At 37.5% G+C, this 19,697-nt stretch overlaps 1 protein-coding gene across 2 annotated transcripts in view; it reads left to right on the top strand.

Moving 5' to 3' along the window:
- LOC146140515 (A disintegrin and metalloproteinase with thrombospondin motifs 18-like) overlaps nucleotides 1–14,023 on the top strand; it is a 35,040-nt gene extending 21,017 nt beyond the window's left edge. Inside the window, exons 9-24 of one of the 2 annotated variants that reach the window (XM_083393009.1) lie at nucleotides 504–641; nucleotides 1,788–1,947; nucleotides 2,988–3,089; nucleotides 3,670–3,882; nucleotides 5,183–5,297; nucleotides 5,501–5,631; nucleotides 5,845–5,968; nucleotides 8,083–8,194; nucleotides 8,462–8,603; nucleotides 9,245–9,407; nucleotides 10,744–10,870; nucleotides 11,004–11,208; nucleotides 11,393–11,566; nucleotides 12,121–12,408; nucleotides 12,561–12,714; nucleotides 12,943–14,023. In XM_083393009.1, the coding sequence (XP_083249135.1) occupies nucleotides 504–641; nucleotides 1,788–1,947; nucleotides 2,988–3,089; nucleotides 3,670–3,882; nucleotides 5,183–5,297; nucleotides 5,501–5,631; nucleotides 5,845–5,968; nucleotides 8,083–8,194; nucleotides 8,462–8,603; nucleotides 9,245–9,407; nucleotides 10,744–10,870; nucleotides 11,004–11,208; nucleotides 11,393–11,566; nucleotides 12,121–12,408; nucleotides 12,561–12,714; nucleotides 12,943–13,064 (2,470 nt within the window). In that variant the 3' untranslated portion in view covers nucleotides 13,065–14,023. The remainder of the gene's footprint in view (nucleotides 1–503; nucleotides 642–1,787; nucleotides 1,948–2,987; nucleotides 3,090–3,669; nucleotides 3,883–5,182; nucleotides 5,298–5,500; nucleotides 5,632–5,844; nucleotides 5,969–8,082; nucleotides 8,195–8,461; nucleotides 8,604–9,244; nucleotides 9,408–10,743; nucleotides 10,871–11,003; nucleotides 11,209–11,392; nucleotides 11,567–12,120; nucleotides 12,409–12,560; nucleotides 12,715–12,942) is intronic. The other variant, XM_083393010.1, reaches the window with a different exon arrangement.
- Nucleotides 14,024–19,697: the final 5,674 nt, after the last annotated feature.

The raw sequence follows: 19,697 nt of genomic DNA, 5'->3' as shown, positions 1-19,697 counted from the left end.
AAAAAGACTGTCTAATCCCCATGTTTGTTATTGGTACGTGCCGTCAATGCGACATTTGTTCATCTATTGACACAGTTAATCCTATATGGCCCCCGTGAGCGGCTTGTGGGGACTTCACACTCGCTCTGTGTGAATTGCTAATATCCCATCTATCTAGCTTGCTTTTTGTACGTAGAATTTTTAATCTTGTATCCAGCAGTAGACAAGGACCTGTTCGAATAATCAAAAACGACTTAATTACTTACGGCTTACGCAGTTGAAGTTGAAAATCTTACTATTTCGATCCGCATTGCCATCGCGTACTTCTCCATTCTTAAAAACATTTCATAAAGCAAAATAAAACAATATTTTCATACAGAAATCAGTTAATACACTAACATCGTTCTGATATAGCCAAAACGGCGGTGCCGATTGACATGTTCACAGACTTTTAATTATCGAAGGGTTTTTCTACTAACGTTTGTGATTTTTTTTTATTATTTTCGACCCATTTATATTTTCAGCTTCGGAATGAAACACGACGGTCAAGGCAACTTCTGCGATAAAAAAGACGGTCACATCATGTCACCCACACTTAATGGAGTTAACGGTGTCTTCACGTGGTCAGCATGCAGTCGAGAATCGCTTTCGAACTTTCTCACGTAAGAAAACAATGATTTGGAAAATCAGTTAAGCGTAAAATATACAAACTTGTTATATATTTATGAATAGAGGTTTCTTCATATATATCAGAGTGGCGAGGCTAAAATAGGTAATTTTATTCCATGTGTTTTTTGGCTGAGTAGCAGCGAATAACATCCGACTTGACTTTTTTTGTTTATTTTATAGTTTCATTATTTGACAATCCATATCGCATTTGACAGTAATCAGCTGCAAATGGTTGAATTTCAAGAGGCTGTGACTCGAATGCGATTCTATACCCTCTATATCTTATCGTTTTAATCGCGTCAGTGTGAGACGCTTCTCTTACGCCTTGCAAAGCGTGGCAACTCAAGCGGTTTACCTTTCTAATTACAGACGCCTCACACGCGCCACTAGAAGCAGTCCGATCGGGTTCGACGCTCATAAGCGATCGGAAACAAAAAACATTGAACGCCCCTGAGCACTTACTAAACCTGACCCCTAATATATTACCTCATCCCCCGCGGCTCTAGTAACTTGCTGGAGTCAAATGTAGCCGTCAAGTTAGGCTTACCTGATACCGCAGAAGAGTACTCTTCACCATTCGGGTTGCTGATAAAGTGATCAACAGCCGGGGTTTCGTTTTGCGCAAATAACAAAAGGGCAGAATTCCGATCAAGCTGAACCCTATCCCATAATTTGACAGAAACCAATTCTTGCATGAATTGACATCGGTGTTATGTAACTCTGAGGGTTGCCTCTGTGTTTTTTAAATTGGAATGATTGTAAAGTTAAACGTATGGTCCTCTAGCATTTTAATTTGAGGTCCGGTCACATAGGCATATGTTTTAGAACAGGGTCGGCAAACTTTTGTATTGACAGGCTAGTTATGTGAGCTACAACGCATCAAACAATACTATAGTGCTTATTTTTACAACTTAAAAAAATTCAAATTAAGACATTTTATTTAAATGGGCCATAAAACTACTCATCAAATTTTCGTGTCGCGGGTCTAGAACTATAACCTGCAACGTTTCATGTGCTTTCGCTCTGCGCACCGCATAGTGAACACCCATGTCCCCTGTAGTAAAATACTGCAAACAATTAAATTTCTTCTAAGTGCTTTCGGTGGTAAAGTTAACGTACAAGTGGCCGTTTTTTTTTAGGAGTGCTGTTTCGTCATGTCTGGACGATCATCCCGCCCCAGTGAGCAACCTGGACTTCCCCGATCAACTGCCAGGCGAGATCTATAATGCCAACTCACAATGCCAGTGGCAGTTCGGAATCGAAGCCACCACTTGTGCCTTTCGCTATCAGCGTTCCAAGGTAGGAACGCAAGTCAAGCGGTTATCTCACACATTGTCCCTATATAAATATCCTGTAATTAAGTGTAATTAAACATAGGTTTAGTAATTTTTTGCAAACTTAGTTTTATTATAAAACCACCCACGAGTCATTACAAAACGTCATGTCTATGTTTGCTGTGTCTATAGCTACACATTTTACACTTTGTTACGTGGTCAGTCACATTGTATTTATGTAACTGGCATGTTATTTTGGGTACGAGGTCAATTAAATTTGTAATCCTCTTCAAATGATAACTAAACGATAAGTTTCAGAATAGAGTCAGTAAGCTTCGAACTGTTCACGTGCTAATTTGTTAGTGTCAGCACTACTCTGTGGCCATTGGTTCCATACAGTCTACTTAACGTTAAGCCAAGGCCTCTCTGTCAGCACAGTACTAACATCATGTGCCGATTGAAAACGCTCCCAACGCATGTAACCAGTTCATTTGGCCGATAAGCATACGTCCAAACATTTACAGCTGACAGTATTATCGATAAGGCGCCATAAAATCGGTTTGTTGCGGCCCTGTTGTAGTGTCATTGTTTACGAACACACTATATGGGCTTGCGTTTTTTTTTACATTGCGTTTTTTACATGGGGGCAACATCTACCAATGATATACGAGTCTTGTATTCCTCATATGTTGGCGGGAAAAAGTTCGCTGCTACACTCTGTACAAAAGATGGATTGTCGAGCAACATATTGTACGGATTGGGTTGATTTATTAAACCTGGTCATTGTTAGGATATAATTTGACAAACAACGTAAACAGCATCGGTTTATCGGCTTTAAGTCCAGGCCCGTGTGAAACTTTGCGTGTGGTATTCCGATTTATTTTACTGCAGCGAATTTTTTTCTGAGATAAGGTAAATACTCATTGGATGAGTGATCACACTATTTTCCCACAAATCAGTTCTTACAGAAAATTGAGGGTTCAACCGTTATTTCTAAAACCGAAGGAACGTTTTCCGTTCGAGCTGCATGTAGATTAGTGTGACCGAAATAACTTTTCATTGCAGGCTAGCATTTGTAAGGTTCTGTGGTGCCAAAGGAGTGGGCGAACCACCTGCGAGACCAAGTACATGCCTGCCGCGGAAGGAACCACGTGCGGTGATGGAATGGTAAGCTTACTCCAGATAAAGTAACCAGTAGTCAAATTTATACCTAGTCAGTCCGTTCAATTGACCCAGGATGAAAAACAAATGGGTACCAAAAGATTATATACAGTGGTAAATCCTATTTTGAAATGTTCTTTATAAATCGAACCCTGGTCGTAACATAAGGCTTCCACTGTTACTTTAACGGGGTAAATCCCCGCTTGTATACGTGACAGTTAGATGTTGAAAGTGTTGGTTTAGCCACCATCTGAGCGTTTTGCCGGTCTGTTTTTATTGGTTTAGGAGTTGCCCGGGCTAAACTGCCTTCGTCGTAAATCTAAACCGCTCTTTGGTCGCCTGTATACAGAGAACAGCAGCAAAAGCAGACACAACTGCGGCACATGAAAGTGACAGACCTCGCTCAATAGACAATTTGGCTTTATGTCAAGTTACTAAAAAGTGCACTTACATAATTGCATATCTGTAATAGGACGAATTTACCCTTTATAGACTTGCAACACAGTTATTTTGTAGTGTTATAAACGCAAATTTGCAAATGTCACGCATATATAATGCTGTCAATTAATACTTTTCATTTTTTCAGTGGTGCCGCAGCGGAACTTGCGTTCAATTTGGTAGTGCAGGTCCTGATGCGGTTGATGGGGCATGGGGCGAATATGGCCAGTGGTCATCTTGCACCCGAACTTGTGGAGGTGGTGTGCACAACAGGGAAAGGTCCTGCAATAACCCCAAACCGAAATACGGGGGAAGACACTGTGACGGCGACAGCAAAATTTATCGGATGTGCAACACAGAGGTATGTATATAGCGGTCATGTTCAAATGGCGGATCGCGATCCGGATCCGGATCTTTTCAGCGTTTTGTGCGGATCTTCTAACGTAGTCTTAAAAAAATAAACTTTCTACAGTGTTTTCATGTGAATACCAATTGTCAGTGTTAATGAATTTTGCAAAAACTCAAGCATAGAACGAGGCTCCCAAATGCTAATCTTTGTGAGTGTTGAGGATATCAGTCAGCGACAGAAAGCCCCAATTCGATGTTATTGTACGACCTTGTCTAAAACAGGGGTCGGCAACCTACGGCCCGCGGGCCGGATGCGCCCCGCCAATGTAATTCATTCGACCCGCCGCCTCTTTGACAAATTAGATACGAGTCCATTTCAAATACTTTTTGACTATTTTAACTCCGTAAGTGCGAAAAAATTTCCCGCTTCGCGCGAATCATCTTTTTACGTCCGGCTTGTTTACGTTTTGATGCGGTCTTTTGAACTAGATCAGCGCTTCGTTACCGTTAATGGAAAACGCATTCAAAAATACTGGACATATATTTTTTAACATTTTATATTTTCGGTAATGTAATAAAAACTTGCACGAAATTTAAAAGAAATGCCGGTATACCTAAAAAAATCGCGCTCGCTTCGCTCGCCACGTGCGCCCTGACTTACAAAGGTTAACAAACACTAAACAAGATTAACTGTTAAAGTTATCGCGTTTACATAAATAAAGCACAACAAAAAATTAAAGCGTGTCCAATATGTTTACTATTCGTATTTGGTGGATCATCATGTTGTCAGGTTTGACTGTGGTGGATCATGGCAGAAATCATTTGAACACCCCTGGTATATAGTTTACTTTATTTTAGCAATCTTGCGCACGAATGCATCTCCTTAGAGTATGCAGCCTGGAAATCATTTTGTTATTATTTTTGTTTTTTATGAATTAAAGCGACAGTTGCTAGCTGCATTTGTACTTTATTTTGTCTTTCGTGTGTGTTTTTTGTTAAAAGCGCCTGCTGCATGCGTTAATACAAATCGAATAAAAATAAGCAAGCTTTGTTTTTTTTGTGCGGTTAACTCCTTACATTTCATAACATTCTCAAAGAAATGCAATACTTTAAATATATTCTGTTAATGAGAATAGCATGGTTAGGTTGTGATGATGCCGCCGCGTGACAATTACCCTGTGCAGTTTAAATAAGGATCCCACTATGAAGGACAAACAAAGGCTTCTGTGGTCACTTGAAAAAGCGGTGCTTACAAAGTCGTTCATAAAACCCGAATCAACTGTTTGTATAACAAGTCATCTCTTTTAACGTAGGATTGTCCACCAACCCAAATAGACTTTCGCTCACAGCAATGTGCCGAGTTCAACAGAAAACCCTACAGACGCCAGTATTTCACCTGGGTACCATTTACCAAGTATTCCAGTTTCAGTAAGTAAAGCTTTTATATTTTTTTAAGAAATAAATTATATACTCACTAAGCAAGGTATTTGTTATTATCCAACGTCGTTAAATCTAGTTTTGATTTGTATAATGTTAAACTATTTATCATTATTTAATTACAGACTTAATTCTGTTTTAGGCCTAACCTGTGTTTTTATTATTTTTGTATTACTTGATTAATTTTTTTTCAGGCCGCGGTAAATGCGAGTTGCTCTGCAAGGCAGAAAACTATGATTTCTTTGATATTTTGGCCGATCAAGTGATCGACGGAACTCCATGCGATGCTTCCTCATCAGATGTGTGCATTCAGGGAAAATGTCAGGTATATTATTGTACTTCAGTCTTTATACATGTGTCGTTTTGATAGGTATATTAATGCGTAACCAAACTACCTGATTGCCAAAACATAAAACTACTTTATTGCAAAAGTCCCGACAAGTCGTTAGTATACTTGTTTTATGTACTTAAATAAAAATCGTTAATTTTAATAGAAATTGATTAACGCCGAAGCTCTTTTTTTCTTGTTTTTATTCAGCATGTAGGCTGTGACTTTGTTCTCGGATCAAACGCTACGCACGATGAGTGTGGTGTGTGCAATGGTGACAACAGCACCTGTCAAACAATAACCGGATCTTTCGATGATGCGGTGACGGACAGCGGTAAATATTTTAAAATAAAAAAAAATTAATATAATTGTTAGTATTTCGATACCATATAGAAGAGTAGGGGAAAACCGGGACCTGTGAGCCACTTTTTGAACTTTCGCCTGTAAATTTTGCGTTTCTAACCTATTATTGCTAATAATTGGACAAATGGTGCTTTAGAGCTTTAGGTTGACTGTGTTAAAGTTTTAAATGGTTTACGTTCAAACCCTTTAATAGAAAAACTGAAACGTCGGGGTCTTTAAAATGGCTCAAGGGACCCTCATAATCGGGTCCGTTGAACCACGAAGAAGGGACCCTTGAGACACGCTATTTAAAGGCTAATTCTTCTTCAAAAACCAAGTCAAACAGCACATTGCTTTAAAATGGTATATTTAATTGACGAAAAACAACATTTCAAATAACAATACAAGTTTTCATTTGGAAGCAGCATTGGTACTCAGAAAGTGGCACAGAATATCTTTCATTGAGGACTCAACAAATCCGCTTTTGTTGTCCTTACCTAAAAATATACTTCAAAATCACCATCTTTATCAGTAACAAATCACCTAATGCACGCTTTTATTATCTTTATACTTATACACAACAACATAACTATGAATTTTTGCAGTTGAAGAAACTGTTATAATCCTTAACTTTACGTTTTTGCTGCAATCTTTTTTGTATCAGACTTGTGGTTCCAACAGGCATAGTAGTAGATAAATAAAGCCTTTAAACACATCTTTTATATCTGAAGAGGGGCATTTTTAGGAAAAGGGGCATTTTTTTTAGTAAACTAAAAATCAGGCTCTTGAAATCCAACTTGGCAATTAGACATTTGGAAACATCTTATGGTGCAAATAGTTGTTGTTATTTGCAAGAGATTCCATGTCAATGTTTGTAAATGCCTGTAAAATGTATTAAATAAAGTTATTTGACAAAACCAAAACTATCAACAGCTCAAAAAGAAAATAATGGGTAAAAACTCAATGATTAGACCAATAAACAAATTGAACAGCTAAATTTATTTAAGCCATGTAGAACAAAAATTCCACTTTAATAATAAACTTTAAGTCCTTATTGTGGTATTTTTTACATTTTCTTACCTGCATTGTATCATTTTAAAAGCAACTTGATTTTAACCCTTTAGGCTTGTGTCTTTAACATATATTGACAGGGTTCTTTGGTCAACGAGTGAGCTTCTGCTTACAATCTTATTGATTAAAATTTATCATTAGCATCTTTGACAGCAAGCTTCATGAAACCTGCTACAAAAGTGCCACATAGTATTTCTGCAATATTTTTTTAACAGACATCTTGTATTATGTTATTTCAACTGTAAATATTAATAATATGTGTTACAATGGTCGTAGTTATCAATAGACCAGTAGCTCAAAGGTCCCTGTTTTTATTGTCTCATCGGTCCCGCACCACTAATGTTGACTAAATTAGCAAAAAAACGTTTATAAAAACTTCTAAGTTTGTAAAATACTGGCTTATCTGAAATAGTACTGTCCCTACTTTGTATACAAGTAAAGATAATTTTAATAATAACTCTTCGGAACACATAAAACAAAAATAGTAAACACCCAAAAATTTAGTGTCAACCTGACAAAATGCATTTTTCTACCTAAATTTTACAACATACGACCAATCCTGCTGATTTCGTTGTTATGAAGCCATTATAACATGCTCGAAAGAGCTAACTAAGTTGGAGGCACTAAAGTGTTAAAATATTAAAGTTATTGGGGGTGGCTCATCGGTCCGGCCTGATCATAGGTCCCGGTTTTCCCCTATATGTGATATTTCTACGCTTCATATATATTTAATTCATTTTCAACCGATGTTGGTTTTCATATTCCTACTCTAAACTTCTACCCATTATGCTCCAAACTTAATGGGTTGGTATTAAAACAAACAATTTTAGAACGAAATAGATAAGGCCATATGGTCTAAATTTGTGTAACACTTGTTTTAAAATAGTTTGAATATTCTCTCCCGGAATTCTCTTCCATGTAAGGCAAGCTGTGGCAGAAAGCATGCTATGATACTTGTGGCCAGATATTTTACAAATATTTCCACGGTTCGCACTCATTCCATTCCTTTATACCTGACTCCCTAAATTCCACCAGGTTATTACGAGGTGGTACGAATACCGCGCGGTGCCCGCAGTGTGAAAATCTGGGAGGAAAGATGCTGCACCCACAGCTATATTGCCGCCAAGAGCGGCGAAAACAGAGACAAGTATTTTCAGCCTTTTTGTTTTGTTTTAGTGATACGTTGCAATTTGTTTGATTTTTCATTTAGCTAGCTGTTTGTGGCTATATAAAGATACAGTTTTGTCTTGATATTGACGAATACGTATTTGATAAAAGGGTCGCATTAATTTTAGGCCTAATTTTCTTAGCCCGGTATTTAACATGTGGAGGTTAGACTGGCTCGTGCGTTAATTTTAGGATCATAGGATCACTATCTTTTTTAACGTTTTTAATAATAAATTGTCGTTGGCAGATACTTTTTGAACGGTGCCTGGCGCATTGACCATTCTGGCGAAAGAAAATTCGGTGGCGCGAAATGGATCTACGAAAGAAAAGCTTTTATGAAAGAATCGATTTCTGCGGTTGGTCCATTGGATGAATCCATAGTGATTGAGGTAGACAACGCAATTGTTTCGCGAATATATCGGAAACTTTAATGTATTTGATTGCATCCCAGGTGGTCTATATGGTTCGATTCTCGGTCTGGGAACAGCATTTTTGTTACCAAATATATCTTTACATTTCTTTATTTTAAAAACCTTATGGGGACACAAAGTTCAAAAAAAAATATTTGATTACTTATGTTGTTTTACTTCACATAAAATGTGCCCAAAGCTGGTAGTTTTTTGTTAAAAAAAGACCAAACTTAGAATAAAAGTTATCGTCGTTATGGCACAGTTTGGAATAATAATAGTCGGCATAAAGTCTATATCGGAATAAAACCTAAAACCGTCGGAATACGGCCTACACATCCAGAATAAAGTCTAAACAACATTACACATATAACCTCATATCCCATTTACAACTTATTTACTAACTGGATAAATAATTTCAACCACAACCCAAATTGTAACTCTGCCTATTACTTAACCCTGACCCCAAACAAACAAGCCGATGCCACACCGGCGGCGCCCAATAGACCCATATACCCTCTTCCTGTTATTTGCGGTGTTGTTCGGACCGCTTAGGTCTTTTTGCGATGATTTTAAGGTCTTATTTGGGACTTTTCTAGAATATCCTTAAATTGAATTCATAGGTTTTAATCGTGGCAAGAAACCCGGGGATATCATACTCATACACGCTGCCGATCATCGACAACAGAATTCCCGGCCGCCGAAATGGCAAATCAGCCAAGGTTCATCTGCACAGATTCGAGTGGGTTGTCAACTACGGTTCATGTTCAAAGACCTGCGGTGGTGGTAAGAAGCGTAATGGTTGTTCGCACGTTATTATTTTTGTATCAATTGATTCCTTTAAAAAACGGAATACAAGCAGTCAAACAAAGTAACAAGAAACCCTTATTATTTGATTGCTATCGATAATACAGATTTCTACATTGCAGAGCAAAAACTAAGAACAAATACGAACTGCCATACTTGACTCTTTAGACGGGACGCTTGAAATATTTTTATAATTAACGTTGACCTGATATATTACGTTTGCTGTAATATGGATTAGGTAAAACTATTAATTAAGAAGCAACCCTTCTAGTTTTGAAGCAAAGTTGTTATTTTTAATTTTAATGAAACTACGGCCAAGCACATCATTAGACGCTAAATTACTTTCTGTGCAGAAATTAAAGCAGCAAACTTTCCAAACGTTTTATGTCTAGGCGACCTTTAGCCATTAAAATCATTCAGTGGTCTGTGGTTGGCCAGCGCGTCACACTCCTGACGATTTTGGTCGGCAGTGACAACAAGCGACCGAGACTTGTCGCGCATCATCGGCCCAGGCTGTTGTGACAGGCCTTTGTGGGCTCGAGCCGAATTTAGCGCAACCGAATGCATCGCTTACTCTGTCGATGAGTCGTCGCAGATTTTACGATAAGTCCTAAAGCGATTCAGGCGCAGACGATCGGTCTGTTGTTGTTGGTTGTGCTGGAATTAAATAGCAAAAGGGCGAGCTGCGATCACTTTCTCAACACCGTCTAAACACGCGATATTAGCTTATCTGAACCGTCTCTCCCGATTTAAACACCGCTCAGTTATAATATTCAAGTAGCGCCTGTTGACCAGCCCTTAATCCTCTACGTAATTTTCACATGTGGTCAAAAAAAATTTATATCAAAATAACGTGACAGTTCCAACTCGCTTGTCAATGATGTTTTACGACGGTTTTGAACAGGGCATATTTTAAGTTTAGCTTTACAATGTTCTTGATCTAATTTTTATGTTTGTATTGTGTGTACACGATACATATGCTTAATAAATAATCCAAGTCGTATTAAACGCAGTACAAAAACGTATTTATGTTGATTGCATTTAAGGCGACGTACGTCGTAGTCTGTATATAGGGGTGACTTGCGCAAAATGAAAGTTCTGTTCAAAAACAATAACGGTTTAAATCTCCCACAAACGTTCTTCACAAGTGTTCATCTTTAAAAAAAAAGTATTGCACTATCGATGTTGTTGCGTTATATACAGATATTTCATGATAAGTGGGTATAATATATCCATGCGAATCAATAACCTTTCACGTGGTCTCATATAATTTTGGCATTAGCAACTTCCAATGCTCAAATGTACATTACTTTAGGTGTTCAAGCACCTGTTATAACCTGCATGAAAGACGGGTTGCTTTCAGTGAGGGACTCTGAATGCGAACCCAACCCTCAGCCACAAGTCGACGATAGGCAATGCAACACTGAGAATTGTCCTGCAAGGTAACTCATTTGGCGGTTAACAATAAGTACCTAATAAAACTTGCTTATTAGCTTTAAATATCTATTTTTAACCCACGTTGTTAATCATATAGGGGCGTAATTCACTAATTTTTAGAACAATATAATGTTTCAGATGGGAACCAGAAAAATGGGGCGATTGCTCGCGCACATGTGGAGGTGGTTTGCAAACTCGCCAGGTGGTGTGTAAAATGCTTACAGTTAGTGGTGACGCATTCGTTGTGAATTCTAAGTGTGATGTCGCCCTAAAGTTACCTACTACTAAAAGCTGCAACCAGAACTCTTGTCCTCCTCAATGGAAAACCGGAATATGGTCGAAGGTTTGTACTTATTTACATTTGGATTTCTGCCCTATCTGTGGAAATCATATATTACTCCTGCATGTGAATGCTTCGTGCTTTAACAGTGGCGGTACAGTTGCTTTCTTTGTGAGAAAGGCTTATTCCCCTTGTACGCTTTTTTATCATGCGCTCGTGACATGAAACACATCACATAATCGCACAGTGCTCACGCGAATGCGGTCGAGGTGTAAGGACCCGAAGTGTTAGCTGTAGAAGTGGCTTCCGAACCCTCCAGAACCACAGATGCAACCAGTCGCAAAAACCAAAGCGACGAGCAAGATGTTTGGTCGCCTACTGTCAGCGCAAATATCAGTGGTTCATCACAGGCTGGAAACAGGTAAGGAAAATTTGTAATATAATTTCCAAATTGTTTTTTTTTTCATTAATTTTTGTTTAGGTTGTTCTAACATTGCGGAATTATTTAATTATGTTACATTTTTTTTTAAGTAATAGTATTTTGTTGAAATATAAATATAGTTTGTGTATGCGTGCATGGTAAATGTATGTATTAATTGTGCGTACGCCTTTGTCAATAGCTTGGCTGACAATGCAAATATTTTGGAACAAAAATTTGCAAACGTGTGCTGATTTCGTGCTTTGCTCAAGACCTAAATTACGACGTAAAATGAATAGCAACACTATTGGTAAAATTCAATCTGTCGAGTGCTGCACTTTTTTGTTGCTGTAGTGTTTATTCGTTACTGCTGACAAAACCGATAGGTTTTAACTGATTTTATGTTTAAGTATGTGGAATTCCGTAAATCACGGACTGTTGATGATAATCTGACATATTTTGGGATGTAATTTTGCTACAGTCTCTATCCCTAAGACAAATATTATACGCAATTGTTATAACTTGTAAACTAACGCCGTTCCTTTCCCGTTGTTTAGTGTTCTGTGACGTGCGGCAATGGTCTTCAGCGTCGTGAACTTAAGTGCAGCTACAAGCGACGTAACGGCGAGTATAGACCTGTAAATGTGCGAAGATGCAGACGATCTACGAGACCGGCTATCTCCCTACAGAAGACTTGTTCATTGACCGCTTGCCCAAGTATACAACCCCTTGCATCGGCACGGCGCCCGTCTAAAGTGCGCACTCACAATCCTATTCTTCTTGGACGAAGCGCTATCCGCTCCACCAGAAGGACTGCTCGATGGATCACCGGGACGTGGCAGAAGGTAAATAGAAAAAACGTTAGGAATGTCAAATTGCTTTTACATACACAATGAACAACAGTTTCAGTTAAGACAAAAATGGTGTTATTTTATAAACACCGCCTCTAAAACCTACTGTTTTTAGCAGCAGGCTTAAGAAACATTTTCTTTCACAGTGTTCTGTGAGTTGCGGCGGTGGCTTTCAGAAGAGAGCGGTGCGATGCTTGCAGTCAGGCCGACCAAGCAATGCCTGTGTGCGCCACAGAAAACCAGTCACGCAGAGGTCTTGCAACACCTACCGCTGTAGCATTCCGGATACCACAACAAAACGTGAGATGACAGATTTACCAAAAATACATTTAATGCAATGTTTCCCAGTGGACAAAGTCTCGTAATAACACAAAAGGCTGAACACATGTTTGGTTAGAAAGTAGTAAAAAAGTAGGCTTGGGAATTAAAGTCATTGAAACTGACGGACACAAAATAAGCCTAACTACTCTTCAATGTAGGCCTAATTGCGCAGTTTGGGGGCTATAACTCAACTATTTTATTGTGCAGCAAAAGAGTGCAAGGATAACTTCAAATGGTGCTACCTGGTTCCACAACATGGACAGTGCAGCCACAAGTACTTCGGTCAGCAATGCTGCCAGACTTGCCAGTCCGCTAAGAAAGTGGGTTAAATACAAGTACGAGTTCAAGTGGTGTTCACAGCGTTTACTGCGTTCAGTCCACGAGCTAGCTCCGAGCGCGAGAAGGGACAACGTGATTGTGACTGTGCCGATATGTGTTATTATTATATAACATCCAGCGTGCGTGTGTAAAAGTCATCGGCAAGTCGCAAGTTTGTTTCGTGGAAATTTTCCGTTTTTGATGGCCTTGTCTTGTACCATATCGGCGTTAAACGTTGTATTTTCTACAGATCCAGGTATAAAACGACGCTATAATTTGACTCCAAATTAAATATAAAATACACAGCATATTACTAAGTGCCCAAATCCTTGCCTCCACTTTATACACTTCTCCATCTTTTTTGAAACTACATTTATAACAAAAAAAGCTTTAGACCTTTCTTTAAGATTTTTATTTTCTTCTTTCGTTATGTTAAAAGAAACAGCATACTATATTATTTTGCGTTCTTGCGTATCTTTACATCCTTATTTTTTTATGTTTATTATATGCTTGCATGGTCGATTAGGACACTCAAGTGCAGCATTTGCTGGCTAGTGTCGCACATAACACTGCAATTCATGTCTAACTATTTTTATTTTTAAATGCAAATGTCGGATAAAGTTGCGACATAGAATTAATTATATCTATTTCACATCACACTGTTCTACGCAAGTTTATTTATAGTATTCGTTTTCTTTAATTGGCTGAGTTTTTTGTTTTTCTTGTTATCCTAAATGTTGTTGTGACTGATTACAACTTTGCCGTTATATTTATATTACTATTTATCTCGCATTTTTATACCGTTAATTTCGATGAAGTCCATGCTTGTGCCGATCGCCCACAGCTAAAAACCTTTGTAATACCTAAAAAAAGACCTGATGCTTGTTTATGTCGATTTAAAAAATAGATACAGTCAGCTTGTTGATGAAATGTCGTATATTTGCTTGTTTGTTTTTTTGTCGTTATTGCTCCGTAGATAAACACAAATGTGATAAAATATTGATGCTATAGCAGGACATCATATCAAGTCGTAGAACTTTACGGACTGGCTGAATATATTTTTAATAGACTGCATATTTAAATTTAGTGAGTTGCATATTATGTCGACAGACAAGTGATAGCAGCCTATCAATACCCGTGCTAATCTAGGGTGGTATCAGGGGCGCCCGCAGATAATTTTCCAGGGGGGGGCAATCAGGGGAAAATCAAAAAGGGGGTCCTGAATTTTCAACCCAGGGAAATCATAGAATGGTGATTGCAAGACGTGATAAAAAAACTAATCAGAAACAGCCAAATACGTCCAGCAACTTTAGGCAAAAAAAAACAAATTGTACAATACACACTTGCTAATCAGTCAACCTAAACAAATAACGAAAAAGAACAACTTCCAGCGTTTACGGTCGACCAAACAAAATACGAAAAACGGCGTTTTGCGCTCGATTTTGGTTTCGCATTAGATTAAGACGCGTGACCCAATTACTTTAAAAGCACGCCGCTTCGAACAGTTTGTTAAACCATGATAAAAACGATAATATTACTTACAAAAAGAGGGTAAGAACTCCCGCCCCCTGGATACGCCCCTGGGGGCAATGGAAAATGTATAATATTTTTAACCTTCATATACATATTGCACTTATAAATAATACTAATAATCGCATTTTAAAATTCCACTATATTGCTCACCACTGCATTATAGTATAAACTAGACAAAATACCTGGCGTTACCCAGGTTAAATAGAATATTTACCATTTATTCTAACCGGTTAAAAATTAATTACACCTGTTTACGTGGGCTCTTTATAACTATTGCAGATTACGTTGTAACATAAACTGCTAGCCTCATGTGATAGCCCGTGATTATGGAAGCTTTAAGTGGTAATCAGCATATACCCCAAAAGTAATGTTACGGATAACGTGAGATATTCGTAAGAGGCATAAATAATGCAAACATATTTTTTTAAACGGCATAACATTTTACTTATGCCTAAACGTTTGTACTGGGTGGCATTAAATTAAAATTTCAAATCATGTGATGTGGTTTAAAATTTAAATCATGTCATATCGTGTGTCTAAAATCGGTTAAACGAATGACACCCCACAGCCTGTATGAAAGCGGCATTAATGGAATGGCGTGTTTAGTTATGTAACTTGTCTGCGTGGCTCAAAAGATCTAATTTCTGGTCTCCGTAAATTCCCATTAATTTTTGCATTTGGTTAAAACAGCGTGAAAATGAAAAATAATGTATAAAAAGCAGTTTTGTGTCTGAAATAGGTCACTAAAGGAAAGGCGCGAACGAGCTCTGAACATTTAATAGCTAATCACGTGTTACCAGCATTGTATAACGTTCTTCCCGAAGCCGCATGTTATAGCCGATAATTTAAAAAAATATATTTAACATCAAACTAAATTGCAATGTTGTGTGTTTTTTTTAAATGTAACTTGGCTAAACACGTCTCGCATATTTTACGTGGAAAACCCGTGACATATGTCGATCAAAAATTATTAACAAACGTAAAAAAGTCGTAGCACCAACTGTTCAAATTGCGCGAAATTTAAGCAAATACGTAATCCCGATAGGTACCATAATAAAAATAAACGCGATTTTTGTAAACTCAGTCCATTTTGCTAACTCAGTCCAAATGTTGCGTAGTTTATACTCAGTTAGGGTTGCTGTACGTTGTCTGTGTAAGTGTCCTAATGCCTCATTAAAGAATGTTAAAGGAAAACGCTGCACTGTGCGAACTTAGGCGCCATTTACGTGGTTAAACAAACTGCAAAAAGCTATTAAAGATAAAAGTAGAAATTTTGCCACATGAAACTTTATTTTTACCAAGGCAATGAACTTGACTTGATTTTTACGGTCACGCAGGTTATTGCCCTATAAATGTTTGGAAACGCCTTATACGTCAAGAGGTTTTGCGAGAAGTGTCACGCGCGCCCTTTGGATTTAACACGCAAACAAACTCCAATACTGCGTGATGTTTTTGAAATGGTACGACTGAATAATCGACTATTTCACACATCACTTGGGTAAGCATGTTATACATCTTTAAAGTAACGAAACCCCGTAAAATTTGTCAATTGAGAATAACTCTCAGACGTAAAACTTTTTTAGGTTGTAGCAGCAATTGTTCAGACATGCTTAAAAGCGTGATATACGTAATCCCGGAGCTAAACTGCGGCAAACGTAAGAAAAATCCTCATTAAAAATACAAAATGCTTACTGTTAAACTGCTGCAAAAAACGCGACATTTTGCGAACTCTGCCAAGTATTGCGTGGATAAACACATTGCAAGAAGCCATTATAGTCTTTGGCCTCAATCACTATCACAATATTGTTGGGAAGGTTTGTTGTACGATATACGTGTAGGTTTCCTGCTGTTTATTCAAAATATGTTTAAAAACGTGAAAATTGCTAAACATTTGCACTAAACGCCAATCTAAGCTGCGTCCAACGTCAGACAAACCTGTATACCCGTTGAAAAATATAAATTGATTACTGGTTAAACTGCGACAACAAACGCTATATTTTTTGAACTCCAGCTAAATTGGGCATTGTTAAACTTAAGTCTTTACTTTAAACGTTGCACACGTTCGTTAACATGAATCCCGGTACCATACTTCTTCGAACGTAAGTAAAATCTCTCTTGAAACTGAAGATTGGTTACCATTGAAACCGCTGCAAGGACTAAATACCCAACGGCAAAGCACGTTAAACATCTTTCAAGTTGAAAACATTAAAAATTTTTCTTAAGGCAATCTACCTAATTTGATTTTTAAGTCGGCGCAGGTAATTGCGCTTGAAAAAAAGTTGTACGCGGTTACGTTAAAAGGTTTGCGATATGCGCCCATGGAGAATCCAGCTAACGACGGGGAGTCGCCAGTTCTTTCGTTTGTCGACGACGACGTTGCTCTGCTAGCGACCGACCTGGCGAACATATTACGCACACACATATCTCACAAACTTTCTCTTTTATTATTATTAGATGAAGACCAAAGTTCAGTAGCAAATTGCCAACAAGAACTTTCTTAAGGTTACCGTACTTATATAATGGCGTCACGTTATTTCGTAACGTCATCACTTCAAATTTTTCAATGTAAATCGCAGATCCGCCCATTGTTACGTCATAAAGTTGCATTTTCTTAACGCCATTTCATAGCTTGCTGCGTCACTCTGGGTTTCCAGTTTTCAAACTGGTCTTTTAAACCGGGTATACAGTATTGGAAACGTGATTTTTTAGTTTGAAGCTCATAAGTAAATGACCACAAACAGTAACCGTAATATATTTATTATATAGGGCTAGGCTAATTTGACTATTTGTCACAGATATCTAGCTCAGTAATAACGCACTTAGAACTAATACGTCACACCATGTGCTTTTTGCTAGCAACTTTCCTGTGAAACTAGTAAAACACACGTATCGAACAGAATAACGAAGTAAACCTGATTGTTACGTCAAGCTGACACACAATCAATCAATCGTATAGGGGCGTTACATGATTTTAATAAAATATACTTCTTACATAATTTGCTACAGTGAAGAATACAAGCTTCATAAACTTTTTATCAACTCTCTGAGGACCACTATTATGCGGGTTTTTAAACAATCTGTTAGTTTCTTCTGCGCCGATGTCAGCAATATATATTGTTAAAATCTAAAATTTTGTCGCCTTAATTTATCTTCTCGCGTTTAATCAAGGCAATACCATGCTTTGCTTTATTTATATAACTAGATGAAATACCCGGCGTTGTCCAGGTTAAATAAAGAATTTACCAGTTTAATTATAACTGACTGGAAGTTCCTGGCACCTTTCTCGTCATGAATCAACATGTTGCAATTTGTCCTATGTTTTTCACCTTGTTTACTGGCCTATAAGGACTGATGTAGTTGGAACGACGATGCAAATTAATTACACCTATACAATAAGCACGATAATGTACGAAGTCTACCTGAATTTGTCTGGTTAAACAAATGAAAGAATCCATCATGCTGGGGCTCTTCATCACTATTGCACATTAAGCATGACTATGACAAGGATCTGTGGCAATCAACATAATACCAAAAAGTAATATTACGGATAGCGTAAGATCTTCGTCAGAGGTATAGTTTTTCGAAAAATATTTTCAAAAAATTTTTTTTCAAGGGGCATAACATTTTTCTTATGACTAGGGCGAATATTTTTGACCAAAAAAATAGGAAATTTTGACCTGAAAAATTAAAATTTTGACAAATTTTGACTTGAAAATAATTTATTTTGACAAAATTTTGACCTGTTAAAAATACATTGATTTAAATAACCTATAGGCGTCACGCGTTTTTTTATACTGTATATTGCTCTAATAAAGATATAATACGGTTAAACTGACTTTGAACTTTAATTTTTTTTTGATAAAATGAAAGATAAATTTGAAAAAAAATAATTGATAAAATGAAAGATAAATTTGAAAATAAGACCAATTTTAAAAAGCTGACTTTATTTTTTTTTTTAATTTTGTAAGCGATTTATGTGCAATTTTATTCGAATTTAACTTACAAAAATATTGACAAATTTTGACCTAACGTGTAAATTTTGACAAAATTTTGACTTTTTTCGACAAGTAAAAAAATATTCGCCCTACTTATGACTAAACGTTTGCACCACGTGTCACTAATAGAAATTTGAAATCATGTGATGTGTGTTTTTATGCTTCACGCGGTAATCGAAAGGCGTTATTTGGCTCACACTGTAAAAAGCAAAGGCGCTGGTCGTCCCTATTCTGATTGGCGTTAAGTTTGTCTGAAATCGGTCAACTTAACTCTCCCCCACAATCAGAATAATACCTTGCAGACTGCGTGGAAGCGGCCTGGAGTGTTTAACTATCCGACTTATCTGCGTGGCTGTAAAATTCCTATTACTTGTCTCGTTAATTCCCATAATCTTTTAAATTTGGTTAAAACAGTGTATAAAATGAAAATTCAACATATAACCATTTTGTACACTGTTTATAACCTAAAAGGCAATTTTGTGACTGAAATAGGTCACTAAAGGAAAGGCGCAAACGAGCTGTGACCCTTTAATCATGTGGTCGGCAAACTTTTTTGTCGCGGCCCAGAGTACTCTTTTTAGAGCTTTTGAAGCCCACTGAAAACAGTGACGAATTCAGGATATTTGAGTTGGAGGCATAAGAATAACTTCACAAAGTTACGTTAAAACGTGACAAAATATATTAAAACGTAACCTTAAGACTACCACCACGTGATTTTATTGAAACGTTTTAGGCCTTTGGTACACTATGAACTGATCTGTAAATGTAGCTTGATGAATTACAAAGCGAAAAAGGTCGAGTAGATCGATGTAAAATATTGCTCCAATTATAGAATTCAGACTGATACGAATTCTGTCCCACATTTTATTATGATGCTTAAGTTGCTTCGCAGTCAAGCTCGTATCAAAACGTAGTTAATCAATAAGATAATGTCGATCTACTCGACCTTTTAGGCCTTTGTTTGTTGAAAGTTGTAGGTTGGAGAAAAGTTAATTTAATATAAAGGCTATACTAGGGTTTCTCAACCGTGGCCTTCGGCCCCCCTGGGGGGGGGGGGCACGAAGCGGTGATTGGGGGGCCCGGGCATAACTCTCTAGTTATACATTAGGAATACCA

Source organism: Ascidiella aspersa, chromosome 6, assembly GCF_963924565.1.
Source record: "Ascidiella aspersa chromosome 6, kaAscAspe10.2, whole genome shotgun sequence".
Lineage (NCBI taxonomy): Eukaryota > Metazoa > Chordata > Ascidiacea > Phlebobranchia > Ascidiidae > Ascidiella > Ascidiella aspersa.
Note: the sequence above shows the minus strand (reverse complement) of the source record. Positions and strands in the feature narration are given on the sequence as shown.